We start from the raw sequence: 16,081 nt of genomic DNA on the forward strand, positions 1-16,081 counted from the left end.
TGAACGCTTCCAGGCATGGTGACTCCACCACTTCCCTGGGCAACCTGTTCCAATGCTTGACCACTCTTTCTGTAAAGAAATTTTTCCTAATATCCAATCTAAACCTCTCTCTTTTCCTCTCATCCCATCCCTTGTTACTTGGGAAAAGACACCCACCTGGCTGCCGTTTCAGGCAGCTGTAGAGAGCAAGAAGGTCTCCCCTCAGCCTCCTTTTCTCCAGGCTAAACAGCCCCAGGTCCCTCAGCCGCTCCTCATAAGACTTGGGCTCCAGACCCTTCGCCACCTTCGTAGCCCTTCTCTGGACACGCTCCAGCACCTCCATGTCTGTCTTGTAGCGAGGGGCCCCAAACCGAACACGGTATTCCAGGTGCCGCCTCACCAGTGCCAAGGACACGGGCACGAGCGCTTCCCTGGTCCTGCCGGCCACACTTTTTCTGATACAAGCCAGGATACTGTTGGCCTTCTTGGCCACCTGGGCACACTGCCAGCTCATGTCCAGCCACTGCCAACCAGCACCCCCAGGGCTTTTCCTGCCGAGCAGCTTTCCAGCCACGTTCGCCCAAGCCTGTAGCGGTGCGTGGGGTCGTTGGGACCCCAGTGCAGGACCTGGCTCTGGGCCTTGACCCTCAGACAATTGGCCTTGGCTCATCGATCCAAGCTGTCCAGATCCCTCTGCAGCCTTCCTACCCTCGAGCAGATCAACACTCCTGCCCAGCTCGTGCTGTCTGCAGACTCACTTAGGGAGCACTCGATCCCCTCATCCGGATCATTGACAAAGATATTAAACCAGACCGGCCCAGAACTGAGCCCTGGGGAACACCACTTGGGACCAGCCACCAACTGGATTTAACTCCATCCACCACAGCTCTGGGCTCGGCCATCCAGCCAGGTTTTTACCCAGTGAAGAGGACGCCTGTCTAAGCCATGAGCTGCAGCTTCCCGAGGGGAATGCTGTGGGAGACGGTGCCAAAGGCCTTACTGAACTGCAGGCAGACGACATCCACAGCCTTTCCCTCGTCCAGTAGGATGTTGTCCTTTGGACTCAGCATTGCACTGAGAACTCACAGAAACTTAGTTTCTGTGGTGATCCCCAAGTTTTTCTTGGAGACGGAGCCTCCCGTACTCTTCATTGACCCTGTCCGCCTTCCCCGCCCTGGCTCACCCACCTGCAGCCCGGAGCTTTGCTCGGCTCGGCTGCCCTGCCTGGGCACTGCAGCGCCCGAGACGCCCCGCGGCAGTGCCCGGCCTGGCCCACGGTGCCCGCGGTGCTCACTGGCTGCCACTTGCTGTTACAGGCTTGTCAGCACCGGTGCCCAGAGGCCGGAAGGGGAAGAAGACGAAGAACCAGATGCTGCTTCCCGAGATCAAGAACGCGGACTGGCTGGCCACCTGCAACCCCGAGGTCGTCCTGCATGACGACAGCTACAAGAAGCACCTCAAACAGCACTGCAACAAGTGAGTGTGGGAGCCCACACTGGCTTGTGGCGACCATGAGCTGAGAGCCTTCGGCGTGAGGAGGGTGGGAGGGAGCTGCGAAGGGCTCAGCCCACGCGGGATCACTGCGCTCCGGCTGCTGGACCACTCTTGGATGCTTCTCCAGCTAATGGGGGCCGTGTCCTGAGCAGCAAACCTCCAGCCACAGGGCCCAGTGGGTCGCAGGGCTGAGTGCTGTGGCGTGATGCCACATGGCCGCTGCCCGTCCTGCTTTGAGAAAGTGGGTCCTGCCACGTGGGGAGACACAGTGTCGAGCAGCTTCCCTGGCCGTGCCGACCCTCGGAGTGTCCCCCTGCCAACGCCCTGGGCTGGTGCCTGAGCGCCTGCATGCTAGTGTGTGTTCTGTCTGCTGCCCCGGGACAGGGTGCTGCTGCGGGTGCGAATGCTCTACTACCTGAAGGCCGAAGTGCTGGGGGAGGCTGCGGACAAAGCCTTCGAGGGGACCCCCGCCAGGTAGGGACCTTACTGTGAACCCCTGCGACGCTTGCCAGGGAGGTGGTGGCACTGCCGTGGCCATCCCGCTCGGCCACCTCTGAGCTCACCGCCGCTCTGGGCAACTCAGACCCTGCGGTCAAATCCCCAGGTCTTGCTCGGGCAAAACTTCATCCTTAGACGGGTGCTCTGCCTGAGCAGGACCATGGCCGTGGCAGCCCTGCTGGGGCAGCCCCGAGGCTGCGGCGCTAGCCAGGGGTTGAGGATGCTCAGGGACACCCTGCAGCCTGCTGGAAAATGACTCCACATGCTGCCTGACAAATTGGCCTTTAATCCAAAGTGGGAGCCCCCAGAGACTGCGCCCAGTTCCCAGGGCCAGACCTCGGAGTGGAGCGTGCCCTGCAGCTGTGGCCTGCAGTCCCTGGCCAGCACTGAGGACGAGAGGACCAGCAGGCTGTAATGCCACCGGGCTCCTCACCTTCCCGCAGAGACGCAGCTCTCGGTGCTTCAGATGTGCTGTGCTGAGCTCGGTTCCCAGGGCAGGGGCTGCCGCCTTCCCAGCACGGCTCTGTGCGGAGGGGATGTTGCAGCCCACCCCACCAGACGTGCGATTCTCTTGGGGCTGGTGGGATTGAAGTGGTTTCCCCCAAGAGATGCTGTTCAGACCAGTGAGGACCTCCAGTCCTCTGGTGGGGCTTGGGTGGGAGGGGAGAGAGGCTGTGGAGCTGCCCCACCTCTGGAGAAAGAGGATGAGGAAGGCAGCGGGTTGTGATGGAGCCAAGACTCCAGCTCCCTGACCCCAGGCCAGCCTTGCGCTCATTACCTGTTCCCAAGCCAGCAAGCGATGGCTCCTGTCTACCCCTGGCCCTGTCCAGCTGTGCCCAGTGCAGCCCGGGGTCCAGCGAGGCTGGGAGAGGGGCACTCACACCTCATCTGCCACAGGGAGCTGGACGTGCTGCTGCCAGACATTGACTACGTGGAGATCCCGGTGGACTGGTGGAATGCTGAAGCCGATAAATCCCTGCTCATCGGCGTCTTCAAGCACGGTGTGTACCCAGCTTGCCTGGTGGGTGCCGGTGAGAGGGACCCAAGTGGAGCACCCGGCCAGAGCTCCGTTACCTGGAGGGGATTCACGTCAGCGTGAGGGTGCAGAGCCACGGCCGTGCACCGTAGCCACCCAGGGAAGCCCTCCCCAGGCACCACAGCCACGGCACTGCTGGCTCGTTGGGTGATGGGGCAGGCACACTGCGGTGCCCAGGGTGGCCGTGCCCCATCTCATGGCATACTCCTCAGGTTTGCCAGGAGCAGCATGTGGTTGCCACGTGAGCGCGAGGAGGAAGGCACAGAGCCTCTCCTGGCGTCCCCAGCCTTGCCAGGAAGCTTCCAGGAGCCACAGAGCTGTTTGCGGGTGCTGTCCACAGCTCTGTGGGTGCTGCCCTGCCTGCTGGGCAGGACTGCCTGGTGGGATGGGAAGGGCTGGCCTTCTCTTCAGCTGCTGCCCAGGGGCTGCAGAGCAATTAGCAGCTTTCAGGAAAGCGCTCTGAGTTTCTGGGGGTGAGAATTGCTCTCGCAGCAGCACAGAGACTTGAGAGCCGGGCGGGCAGCTGTGTCCCACGGAGCAGAAGGTTTGCCTGAACCAGGCTCAGGCCTGGTGGCTTCGTGCCATCTTGCTCCGTTTTGACGGGCGGCGGCGCTCGGCAGGTTACGAGAGGTACAACGCCATGCGGGCGGACCCGGCGCTGTGCTTCCTGGAGAAGGTGGGCATGCCCGACGAGAAGCTGCTCTCCGCGGAACAGGGCGTCAGCGACGGGGCCCAAGATGCTGCCGAAAGGTGGGCAGGGGCTGGAGCTGAGCTCGCGGGGGGCAGCTGGGGGGCGACTGGCTCACTGCGGGGGCCCCGATAGCGGCGGGGCAGTGCAGTGGGGTGAGCTGTGCGCTGGGGAGGACGGAAGCAGAGGGTGGGGCTGAGCGCAGCGGGCAGGGGGAAGGCAGCAGGAGCTGGCTGCCTGGTCCGAGGCGGAGGGGTGGCATGAGCACCAATTCTGTGCTCCCTCCTGCCAACGACTGGCACAGCCAAGGGGACTGTGCTGCCGCTACCAGTGACCCATTCACTCTCTTACCCAGAGGCAGCATGGAAAAGGAAGAGAGCGGTGGAGAAAAGCTGGAGGGGCTGCCAAAGCAGGAGGTGAGTGGGATTTACAGTGCTCGAGGCACCTCTGCTGCTGCCAGGTGCTGCAGGCTTGGCTCTGCTGTGGGGCACCGGTGAACCAGCTCTGTGCTGGCTTTGCCATGCCGTGCACGGGCTCTGCCCCACGCTGTCCGCATTGTCTCTGCCCACTGGAGCACAGCTGCTGCTGTCACCTCTGTGTGTTTCCTGCAGACCCGGGCAGCATCCGCCTCGCAGGGAGCCGAGGGGGATGGAGGGCTGGGCACAGCCAGGGCTGCTGGCTCTTGGGCTCACCTTCAGGAGCTGCTTGGGTCCCTGGCAAAGGAGTCAGGGAAAACGAAATGGCTGGGGGAGAGGAAGGGCAGGGAACGAGGCAGCACGGGAGAGCGCAGGGTTCCTTTGAGCAGCGGAGGCTGTCGCACTGCTGCTGTCCTGGGTGGTGGCTCTACAGCCTGTGTTGGACCTCCCTTCCAGGCCCGAAACGGACAGCAGTGCCCCTTTTTGCTGCCACCTCCCCTGTCCCTGCTGCTCTGATCCTGTGTGCTGAGGGCAGCCAACAACTGCAGCCTGAGGGCACAGGACATGCAGCCCTGCCCATCCTGCCACCCTGTCCTGCCACCCCGTCCTGCCACCCTGTCCTGCCACCCCGTACTCTGCCAGGGCGAATGGGCTGTGGGTACGGGGGGTTCTGCACAGCACCGGAGGGCCCTCTCTGATGGTTTCCTTCTGCAGGACATCGTGGCTGCTGGGGTGGGCGAAGGCAGCGAGAAGCGGGACGAGCCAGCGGCAGGTGAGGCCGTATCTCCCACAGCGTGGCACATGGCTTCCCAGGGGCTGGCACGGCACAGCCGGTGCTGGAGCACTGGGGCAGGCACTGCTGGGTTGGGGGGACGTGCTGCTGGGTTGGGAGGATGCACTGAAAAAGAGTGTTTCCAGCCAAAGCCAGCCAGGCTGACTAGAAGCCATTAGCCTGCCCTTGTCCATGCAGTTACTGGTGTGAGATGAGCGTGCAGGGTCTCTGCCGTGGGCAGTGCTGGCGGATGCCATGGCTGGCTGGGAGCAGGTTGCTGCTCTCCCATGCACGGCCTGGCCCGGAGCCTTCAGTCCTACCCCAGTCTCGGCCTCTGGGCTCTCTCTGGAGGAAGCTCAGACAGGGTGAGGGTGTGAACCAGCAGCTTTTGGGGTGCAGAGGCCCAGGGATGGTCACCACAGCCCCCTCCATGACTGTGATCCCCGGTGGGGAGGGAGAAGGTGGGAGGGAACACTTGGAGCCGGCTGGAGGGACACGGGAACGTGTGGCTTTGAGCGTGCATTAAATAGTAATGTCCTTGCTGATGTTTGAAGCCCAGGATGGCTCCGACTCAGACAGATCCTGCTGGCCTGTCTCATCTGCCCTCACAGCCAGACTGCGGAGGCTCGTCACCGTCTACCAGCGCTGCAACCGCAAAGAGCTGCCTCCCCGTGCCGAGATGCTGGTGCCCGGTAACCATGGATACTGGCTGCAGGACGAGATGTTCAGGAGAGCCTCAGAGATGGACTCAGTGAACAAAGAAATGCAGAAAAGGTAACGCGGGAGAGGGCCCTTTCCAAAGCTGAGTTAGGCCAGTTGAAATCCTTGTTCCCCTGGAGCCACCCAGGTAAATGTCACCACGGCCGCCCATCCAGGCAGCTGCCCACGTGACGGGGCACACGGGTCCTCGCTGGGCAGGGAACGCTGCTCCCAGCCCTGAGGGAGCCCTGTGGCTCTGGCAGCCAGCCTGGCCGGGGAGCTGCCTCCCCTGCAGTTTGCAGGTGGTGACACAGTGACGGGAAGTGAGGGGACAGCTCTTCAGGGTCAAATCCAGCGTCTGCTGGGCCAGGGATCGTCCACCAGCCCCAGCAGAGCAGGTGCTGGTGAGCAGTGTCGTGCGCATGGGTGCGAGGTGACCCCGGAGCGCGGTCACAGCCCTCGTGCGTGGCCGTGGTGACACTCATGGCCCTCACTTGCTCTGTTAGCTTCCTGCTTGTGGCCTCAGGAGCCCAATGATGGCGTATCTGGTTGCAGCGTGCTCCCAGTTCATTCGCGTCCCAGTAAGCAGGAGGATGGTGGGACCATGGTGGCCCCTCGAGTGGCTCTGCAGGAGCTGGGGAGGCTGTGTGCAGGGTGGTGTCGCCTCCATTGCTGCCCGGCCCCTCTGTGGCCACCAGTGATCCATGGCTTTGTCTCCTTGACCCTGCCCCCGTGGCAGGACTCCGCGTAACTGCTGGGTACCTCTGCTGCCCTGTGCTCTCTGCTCTTGGCCTTCTCGTGCAGAAGGTGCTTCAGCCCACTGATCTTCCCTCCCCCCGTCCTCTGGACCTCTTCCAGTTGAACCGTCCCCTCTTCAAGGTGGGGGCACCAGTGGTTGTGCTGTGGACACCACCTGGTATTTCCCGCGGTTTAATTCTGTGGGTCTTTTTAATTTTTTAGGCCTCCTTACAGGAGTGTCCTAGGCAGCTGCCCACCAGCCTTTCATTTGAGGCCTTTCAGCTAATTCCCCATTGGGCTCCTTGATTTGGATCATTTTTATTTTTTTTTTATTAACTTTCTTCTTGTTATTCTCCTTTCCGGAATGAAATACCACTGCAGAGGGCTCACGGCCCTGGGAGCAGGGTGGGAATGCTGCTCTGGCTGTATTTGGGGAGTGCTGTGGGTGCTCTCACCCTCTCTGCTCTCCCTTGACGTGTCCCAGCCGCTTGCTGGTGCTGGCTCAGAGCTGCAGTTCAGAGGAGCTGAGGTTTGACTTGAAGCTTTCTTCAGCCCACAGCACCCACTTGCTCTGCTGGGACCTGCTCCTGCAGTTTGCACCCTGTCTGCGCTCCGTGGCCGGTTCCTCTGTGCTCCGTTTGCCTGGGGCTGTGTTTGCCCAGGGTCTCTGTCCTGGATCATTCCTCTGAGCGATCCCCACAAGATGGAAGCTCAGAAGGTCCAAGCCAGAGTGAAGGTTGTGCTCTAACAGTGCTGTAACGGAACACCCCCATCACCATGGCTGCTTTCCTTCAGTGGGGAGCAGGTGACACCCACCCCTGGCACGCAGGAGTCCACAGAAGTCAGTGGGGTGGATGGTGTTTGTTACTGGGACCCTTATGGCAACGAACCCCAGTCCCAGTTTGCCTCTGGAAAAGGCTGGATGAGAGCTGTGTTTGCAGGACCTTCCTTTCTAATTCCTGGAACAGAGAGTTGGTGGTTCCATGGAGGTAATGAGATAACCCGATGTGGCAGGAAGCGCGTAGGTGAGATAGGTTTGTGCCTCCACAGAAGGTGCTGGAGCTTGTGCCCCATTGGCAGCACAGCCAGGAGTTGCACTTGGTGCTTTTTCAAACAGCCAAAGAGTGTTTTTTCAAAAAAAAAAAAACATCAGGAGGGCTCAGGGCCTTTGCTCCTCCTCACTGCGCACCGTAAGGCAGAGGATCTCAGGTTGTGGTGATCCCCCTGGTGTGCTCCTCCTGGCAGCTCCCCCAAAACTGGTGGGCAGGAACTAGATAGTCCTCTCTGAGCCTCTCTGCCTGGTGCCTTGCCCGTGCTGGGACCAGAACGTGTCTCAGTGGTGTTCATGTCTCCTCCATGCCCCGCAGGTGGACCAGGAGGGAGCAGGCAGATTTCTACCGCACTGTCTCCTCCTTTGGGGTTATCTATGACCAGGAGAAAAAGATCTTTGACTGGGCCCAGTTCCGAGCCATCTCTCGACTGGAGAAGAAGACAGATGAGAGCCTGGAGAAGTACTTCTACAGCTTTGTGGCCATGTGCAAGAATGTCTGTGGTCTACCACTGTGGAAGGAGGATGGTGAGTGGAAACTGTGTGGCGTACGCGAGGTGACGGTAGGTCCGTGTAGCCATAGGTCAGAAATGGTCCCACTGCTCTCGTGGAGCAGGAGAGCAAGGGAGGAGTTTCAGGGGCGTGTGGGGGCAGTGGGACACCAGGCAGGCTGTGGGCTGGCAGAAGCCATGTGCATTTCTGGCTGCCTCGTCACCACCGTGTGCCGCTTGCCCAGCGCAGTGGGAAGGCCGGGCAGCCCCGCGGGCTCCTGCCCCTGCTCTCCCAGCTCTCCCGTGAGATCACATTCAGTTTTATCCAATAGATGTGAGGGAGGCGAAGTAGAGAAGCAGCAGATCACATCTCCTGGATGGGGGGTTGTTTGGGCAGTCTGTATTCCTGCTTTTTTCCCAAGCATCTCTCTGCTGGCGCTGGACAGAGCCTGCGCAGTGCCCGTGCTGTGGGGTAGCTGAGTAGAGAGCTCTGCTACAGGGTACAGGGAGTCTGAGATCCCCGCAGGAGGCTCGGGAAGCCTGGCCAACACACAGGGCACCCCTTTTCTCAGGGTGCCCTGCTGAACCCCAGTGCCTTGGCACCGTGCGGGACATGGCAGATGAAAGGCTGCTTGGGGGCTGTTTAAGCACAAAGCACTTTGCTTCTAGCAGCAGCAGAAAGGATTCTGTCTCAGAGCTGTCAGGGGGTCTGGTCTCAGGCGTGGGCCCTTACATGTGTGTGTTAATGCCTTAGGTAGGTGTTCCTCATCAAAAGAGCTGCACGAGTTGAGGGACTCCCCCATCCCTGAGAACCTGCTGAAGGGCTACCAGAGGCTCAGACCCCAGCGAGCTGCTCCTGGCAGGTCCAGGCAGCTCCAGCACTGCTGGCGCTGACGAAGCAGAGCTCAGACCAGACTCTGAAACCCTCTGCAGCCGAGTGCCACTCTTGGTCCAGCTGCTGAAGTCGAGGGAGTTTAGTGTATGTCCGTCTGGTGGCAAATGAATGGAAGGTGGTGAGATGGAGAAATGAGACTTCAACAGTGGCTACAAGCGCTCCCCCCCCCTCACCTGCGGTCTGAGCAAGGGTTAAAGCTCACCTTGCTCCTCACTGCCTCTGAGTGACTCTCACCAGTCTGTATAATGGGGCCTTGGCTTTCCTGTCCCTGCTCTAGGTCCCCCGGACCCTGACATCTACGTGGAGCCCATCACGGAGGAACGTGCTGCCAGAACCCTCTACCGTATCGAGCTTCTGCGAAAGGTGCGCGAGCAGGTGCTCAAGTGCCCGCAGCTCCACGAGCGGCTCAAGCTGTGCCGGCCGAGCCTCTACCTGCCGGTGTGGTGGGAGTGTGGCAAACACGATCGGGACCTGCTGATCGGCACCGCCAAGCATGGCCTGAATCGCACTGACTACTACATCATGAATGACCCCCAGCTGTCTTTTTTAGATGCGTACAGGAACTATGCCCAGCATAAAAGAACGGGGCTCCCAAGCCCAGAAACCCTGTGCTGCCTTTACCAGACTAACTCCAAACTCTACAGTTCCCCTCTCTACAGCCAGGTGGACCGGACTTGCGAATCCCTGGAGAATGAAGCTGAGAGTCAGGTCAAGCTCGAAGCCGTAGACAGCACTCTGTCCCAGGCTGGGGGCAGTCCGCCGGATGCAAACTGTGAAACCTTCATGTCCAAAGTCCAGGACATCATTTCCAGTAACTACGACGAGAGCTCTCTGCCGGACTCGTTGGTGTGCATGATGTACGACGAGAAGGTGTGCAACAGCGAGCAGAGCTCCCTCGCCCGGGACAGCCCCAGTTGCACGGATGTGGGAAGCAGCGTTGCGAAACTCTCCGAGGGCAAGCTGGAGGGGGACGAGGATCCGTCCAGCTGCGACGCAGATGCCATGAGAGAGACTCCCTTCCTGAGGGTTTGCAGATGGGCTGTGACCAGACGGACAGTCAGAACGAGGAAGCTGAGCCTTCACCTTCCACCCCCGAAAGCGACCCTTCCCGGAGCGTCCCAGCGGAGCTCTGCGAATCTTTGCAGCAGAAGGCAGAGCTCACCAGCCCCGTGCCCGCGCGGCCCGAGCACAGCGCCATGGAGGGGGTGATAAGCGTAGGGCTCTACACGCCCGGTCTTCACAACTATGAAATGAAGGTTCCTCCTGAGCAGAGGTTCATCAATCTACTGCAGGAGAAAGGAATGGAGGCAAAGTCAGGGCCAAGTCAGAGCCACAGCGAGGAAGATGAGGAGGAAGAAGAGGATGATGATAACTCTGAGGCAGCAGCAGATGTTGTGGAAGGCTTGATTGGACCCAGGACCAGGGCTGGTTGTGACCCCGAAGCTCATGAACTGGGGGGTGAGGAGCAGAGCTCTGGCCTCCCCACACCCGAGGACACTTGCCCAGAAGACGTGAACGGCGAGAGGGAGTCCCTGGGGCTGGGGACCCCCGAAGGGCTGGGGGAGCCTGGGCCAGAGGGCAGGGAGGACCGTGGCCTGGATGAGGAGAACACCCTGCAGCACTCCCCAGGCCAGGCTCAGAGCCAGGCTTTCAGCCTGCCTGCACCTCTGCGGGGGACCCCAGGGGCAGAGCCCTCCCGGCCCAGCGGGGAGGCCTGGGGCCGAGGGGCTGAGGGGCCGGCAGGCTGCAGAGACACCCTGCACCCCCGGCCCCAGGAGGTGAAGCAGGAAGAGTGCGAGAACAGAGATGAGAGGGAGAATGTCAGCAGCAGCCAGAGTCGAGGTACGGTCCTGAGAGCTCCCTTTGGTTGACCACCACCTCCGGTGGGGTGGGAGGGACCTGCTGTCCTCCCTGCAGAGCCAAAGCCCCCGGAGCAGCCGCCCCTCTGCAGGAGTTGGGGTTCCTCTAGCTGATGTGATCGGGGAACAATGGGACGGGCTGATGGCTGCATTTGCCAGCAGGGCTGGCAGGGACCCCCAGCCCTGAGCCCCAGCAGCCCTTCTGCCATGACCACCCCATGGAATGCAGGACACCCTTCCTTTCCTGGCACAGGGCACTGCCTGGTGAGCAGCTTCTTCTGGAAAGGCATGTGCTCTCCTCACCCGCCTGGGGTATGGGGATGGTCAGGGATGGGGCCACTGCAACACAAATCCCCCAGCCTCGGCCCAGGGCAGCACTGGCCCTCCCTGAGCAGTGTGGGCCGCCTGCCACCACCCAGGGCTGCTGCGTTTCTCGGTGGCTGGTTGGAGAACAGGTGCCAGGGTGGGAAGGTGTGAGGAGTTGCTCCCACCTAGAGAGGGTGAGAGGGGCAGGACGGTGATGGGCTCTGTTCTCTGTCGCTTTCTCAGATGGTCCAGAGAAGTATTTGGAGGAAGAGAGCAAGAGTTCTCCTTCTGTCCTGCCCGGGGAGATCGATGACCTTCAGGATGCCCGGGCACCGACCATAGCGCAGCTGCTGCAGGAGAAGACACTTTACTCCTTCTCTGAGTGGCCTAAGGTGAGTTTAAAATGAACACTGTTTGTATCACAAGTGTCACTGCGCTGTCCTGACCAGCAGTGGCTCACACAGCCCCAGCTCTGCCTCCTGGTCCTCCGCACATGGCTCCCCACAGACGCTCTAACTGGGATGTCCTTCCCAAGCACCCGTGCCATGGACACACCTGCCCCCAAGCTGTTCCCTGCCGAGCTGAGGTCACCAGGGCTGGGTTTGTCTTTAAGCCTGGGATGACACAGACAAGTCAGTCATTCCAGTCCCAGCCTGCCACTGCCCAATTCTGTTTTCAGGACCGCGTGATCATCAACCGCATTGACAACATCTGCCATGCCATCCTGAAGGGCAAGTGGCCTTCCTCCAGCCAGCAGTTTGAGACACAGGGCCTGCTGACAGCTCCAGCAGTAGCCAGCAATGCCGGCAGCCGCAACAGCTTTGCTGAATCAGAAGCCACCGATCCCAGCTTCAACAACGGGGTGTTAATCTCACATGTACAAAAGGTGAGGGAGGCCCTTGGGCAGGGACAGCCTTGGGTCTCTGGGGTGAAGCATTGCCCAGGCGGCTGTTCTGCAGCAGCTCCTGCAGCTGTAGAGGTGCTTCCAGAGTCAGCGCTGGAGCACCCGGTGTGGTCAGGGGGAAAAGGGGCCACTGCCCTGGTGTCCTGAAGGAAAGGGTGTGGGAGAGGGCACTGCCCCATCGGTCACCAGCTCGCTCTCGTCTCCTCCAGCTGGTGGACACAGCGCAGACAGAAGCTGCTGGCCTCGGACCCCAGCCTGGTGGCCCAGCAGCTCGCAGAGCACCCCGGGTTGTAGCACCTTGAGAGATGAAGCGTGTGCGAGGGTGCTCCTGCACCATCCCCACGCAGGGAAAGAGGTGTGATGTGTCCGAGGACAGGGGTAGCCCCTTCAGGGCTCCTGCAGAGAGGCACAAGAGCCTGACCGTTAGCTCAGTGCTGGTTTGAGGATCTGTGGTCCCTGGGCAGTGCGAGCAGCCATAACCCTCTCCATGGCTTTGACACACACAGGAAGGTTTCCTGACTCCTGCCTTTGCAAAGGACGAGCGGAAGCACAGGAGGCCCTATGAGTTCGAGATGGAGAGAGAAGCCAAACAGAGGAGCTTGGAGCAGCTGGCAGCAACCCATGTTCATCCACCCATTGTGCTGAACGGCTGGCGCGACACAGCGGTGGACTTGTCCAGAGGCTCCGATGGGTCCCCAGGGAGCTCCTCTCCTTTCCCCCTGAATGCAAACATGCCCAAACTGGGGACCGTGAACACCCTCCAAGGCTCCCTGGGCATGGACTTGTCTGGCATCCTCCAGGCAGGGTTAATCCATCCTGTCACAGGACAAATTGTGAACGGCAGCCTCCGAAGAGATGATGCTGCGATGAGGAGGAGACGAGGCAGGAGAAAAAATGTAGAAGGGATGGACCTTATCTTCTTGAAGGAGAGGCCTCTTCCAACCAGGCTGCAGGTGGGTTGATGCTTCTCCCCTTTTGCATGGCCCCGATGGAGTCAGCATGGTTTGTCTCATGGTCCAGCTCTCCTCAACAAGCTCTGCTGCCCAGGACAGTGCAGGACTTCCTCCAGGACAGCTTGGCTTGTGCTGGAGCAGGCAGGAGCAGATACTGCTCCGGGGAGGAAAGGAAATTTTCCCTCTGGCTTGCAGCACTCCACCTGGAGTGTTTGAGTCCTGCTAAGAGTTATCAAAAGCAGCTGTCCCAGCTTGGGGGTTGTCTAGAGTTAGAGAACACAAGGAGATGTCCTTGGCCCCACCAGAGCTGTGGCCCAGAGCCTGCTGCACCCTTTCACCATCCGCCCTGGGATCCATTCAAAGAATGGGGCTCTGGGAGCAAGACCAGTCCCTCTAGACCACTTTTAGGAGTGATCTGGGGATAAGTTGGTCCTTCTGGTGATTCGGGTGTTTCCAGGTGAGTTCAGAAGCGTCTCCCAGCTCTTTCTGCCCTCCATGCCCCCAGTGCTGGGGCTGAGTGGAAGTGTGATGCGGTGGTGGGTGGTGATTTAAGGAACAGGCACTGGGAATACGTGGGTTAAACTGTGCAATGGGAGCAGATAACCCACTTTGGGAGCTCTGCTTGTCTGGGTGCGCGTGCGTCACCAACATGCTGCTGATGGGCTCTCTCTGCTCCTCCCTCCACATCAGGATGTTCAGGAAGACCAGCCGCAGCCCCCCAGAACAGCCCCCTCCCTGATGGGCCGGTTGCTGCTACCTCAACTCCACAGCCAGTGCCAGGTGCTGGCAGCCAAGCAGAGAAGGCTGTCCCAAATAAGAGCCTCCTCGACTGGCTCCGGCAGCAGTCCGACTACACACTCGACGTTCCCGGCTTTGGCACAGTAAGGGTGGCCTTCGGTGGCACGTGCGTGTGCGTCGGCCGTGTGTCTTCCCCTTGGCGTTAGGTTTTCTGCGGTTCCTCTTGAGTTCAGGGCTTCCACGAAGTGTCTCAAAATGCAGCCTTTTTCCCTCTGCCGTGGCTTGTGGTGTCCCGCAGGCTGTGTGGGAAGCTCGTCGCACGTTTGGGAGGCAGGCACGCTTCTCTGCGCGGCAGGGACAGGCACTTGCTGAGCTGCGTCCCCCTCCCCAAGGTCTGTTCTCCAGCTCCAGTGGATCCGTCTGCCCGACGCACCGTTAGAAGCACCTGGGATGGGGAAGGAAAGGGGAAAAGGGATTTGGGATGCTCAGGGTCGGTCTGTGTTGCTCCCTTTCACCTGGGGTCATTTTAGGCAGTGCTGTTGTATTAAATAAGGCTCCCAGGCAAGAGGAAACCTCCTCGCTTTAAAAACTGGAGGGAAGCGGCCGTGTTACCGGCTGCGAAGGCTGCGGCTGCGCGGCCGTGGGTGCCATCACAAAGCAGAGTGGCAGAGAGTGGGGGGCAGAGTCACAGGATCACAGAATCACAGAACGTCAGGGATTGGAAGGGACCTGAAAGGATCATCTAGTCCAGTCCCCCTGCTGGAGCAGGACCTGTCTGATGGTTCTGGCCGTCTCGTAAGCATCCGCCTCATGGTTTCACGGGTTGGTTTGCTCCAGGTTTCGGCTTATTTAGCGTATGAGGCGAGGTGGTAGGCAGAGCACAGGCCGTACAACAGCGTAGGAAGAAATGTGCTAACAGATAAAAGGCTGCACATCCCGGTGCGGGAGGATTGTGTGCGTGAGGCAGGGATTCCCTGGAGCTTGGAGCAGAGGCCATCTGTTAGCGTTTTGGAGCTCCTGAGAGATGAGAGATGGGGAGCCCAGTGTTTGCTCGGGCAGGACAGCTCTTGCTTTTCAAAGTCCGGAGATACGTGCCGCTCTGTGCCCGAGGCCGGACGCCCCGGAGCACCGCAAGAAGCAGTCAGATGGTGGAGCAGGCGTGGAGGTGCCTTTCCACTCCTCTCCATCGCTCCTGCCTTCCGTGGGGGCTTACTGGAGCTCGCCCAGTCTGGCCATGCCACTGGTGAACGTCTTGCTCCCCACAAGCCCCCAGTGCCCTGGGCCAGCGCCACAGGACCTCCCCTGGCAGGGTGGGTGTTCTCTCTCCAGGTAGGATGGGTTGAAAGCTGCTTTGGGGAACTGCAGCAGCTCAGCTTGTTGAAGGACAGCCGGAGCTCCGGGTCCTTTCTTTGCCTCTCAGGAATCAGAGCCTGCACCAGTTCGTTATAACGCCACATCCCTGCAGGCGCATTGGTGCCGGGACTCAGTGCACGCAGCAACTCAGCCGTGAGCCTGTAGGTTGCGGTTCTGAAGGGCTCTGATCCCAAAGGATCCTAAAGGAACGTGGTGCAGCAGGTCTGTGGGGAGAACAGCTGAAACAGGAGCGAAACCAGGCACAGATGGGCTGGCGAGAAGCGGATAGCTGTGTGGGACTGACGCGAGGTGGCTCACACAGACCTGTTCTCTCTTTTCTTCCCTGGTTGTGGTTATTACGGATGTGCGTATGTGAATTGGTTTTAGGATTGGAGGGGAATTAGAAAAGGCTGGAGCAGTCTGAGTGGGGCACACTGAAGACCCCTTTACCCCTGCAAAAATCAGTTGTGCTCATTTGAGAGCTGGCCCTGTGGCAGAGCCCAGCTTGTGCTGCTCGTGCTGCTCCCACCCAGGTGTGCAGGGACCCTCTGCCCCTCGGGAGCTCGTCCGTGCCGCTCTCCTGCGGGGCGTGTAGCCGTCCAGGCTCATTAAGCCGTCTGGTCTCATTAACGTTGTCTTGTTTGCACTCCAGAGTTTTTCAGACAAGCCCAAGCAGAGGAGGCAGCGCTGCAAGGACCCCAGCAAATTGGACATTAACTCACTGACGGGAGAGGAGCGGGTGCCCGTTGTACATAAGGGTACCGGACGGCGGGTAAGCGAAGGCCTGTTCTGTGCTCTGCCCTTGGCGTCCTCAAATGCTTAGCAGACCCTGAGCTCACCTGGGGGAGATTTAATCCAGAGGAGCCTATGGATGGGTCAAAAGTCTGGAACACGTCACTGATCTGCGCTGTCCTGTGACACGTGTGTGCCTGAGGGGACGCAGACTTGCAAAATAAGTGACTTTCTGCGTGGAGTAAGGAAGGTCTGAGTGTTCACCCTTGCCAGGGTACACAGACCCCCGCAATGGCAAAGGAGTTCGGCCTTTGGCTTTAAAGCCACCACCAGCACAGCCCTGGCTGGTGCTTCCCGTTCCAGATTTGATGGTTCCCTTTGAATGGCAGTATGCCACAAACTGTAATATTGCCATGCAAATAGCTTTGGTTTGTTCCTCCTTACGAGGTGCAGGCAGAGCATACCAATACCCATCCGAGTGG

At 60.0% G+C, this 16,081-nt stretch overlaps 1 protein-coding gene across 1 annotated transcript in view; it reads left to right on the plus strand.

Annotated features, from left to right (window-relative positions):
* CHD6 (chromodomain helicase DNA binding protein 6) overlaps positions 1 to 16,081 on the plus strand; it is a 48,224-nt gene that overhangs the window by 28,495 nt on the left and 3,648 nt on the right. Inside the window, 16 exon segments of the mRNA XM_086623125.1 lie at positions 1,296 to 1,455; positions 1,858 to 1,947; positions 2,869 to 2,972; positions 3,628 to 3,757; positions 4,051 to 4,111; positions 4,826 to 4,883; positions 5,438 to 5,657; positions 7,688 to 7,896; positions 9,032 to 9,772; positions 9,775 to 10,596; positions 11,163 to 11,311; positions 11,599 to 11,805; positions 12,330 to 12,776; positions 13,467 to 13,494; positions 13,497 to 13,657; positions 15,520 to 15,639. Coding sequence (XP_086479251.1) covers positions 1,296 to 1,455; positions 1,858 to 1,947; positions 2,869 to 2,972; positions 3,628 to 3,757; positions 4,051 to 4,111; positions 4,826 to 4,883; positions 5,438 to 5,657; positions 7,688 to 7,896; positions 9,032 to 9,772; positions 9,775 to 10,596; positions 11,163 to 11,311; positions 11,599 to 11,805; positions 12,330 to 12,776; positions 13,467 to 13,494; positions 13,497 to 13,657; positions 15,520 to 15,639 — 3,707 coding nt within the window.

Source organism: Tauraco erythrolophus, chromosome 18, assembly GCF_009769465.1.
Source record: "Tauraco erythrolophus isolate bTauEry1 chromosome 18, bTauEry1.pri, whole genome shotgun sequence".
NCBI classification, from domain to species: domain Eukaryota; kingdom Metazoa; phylum Chordata; class Aves; order Musophagiformes; family Musophagidae; genus Tauraco; species Tauraco erythrolophus.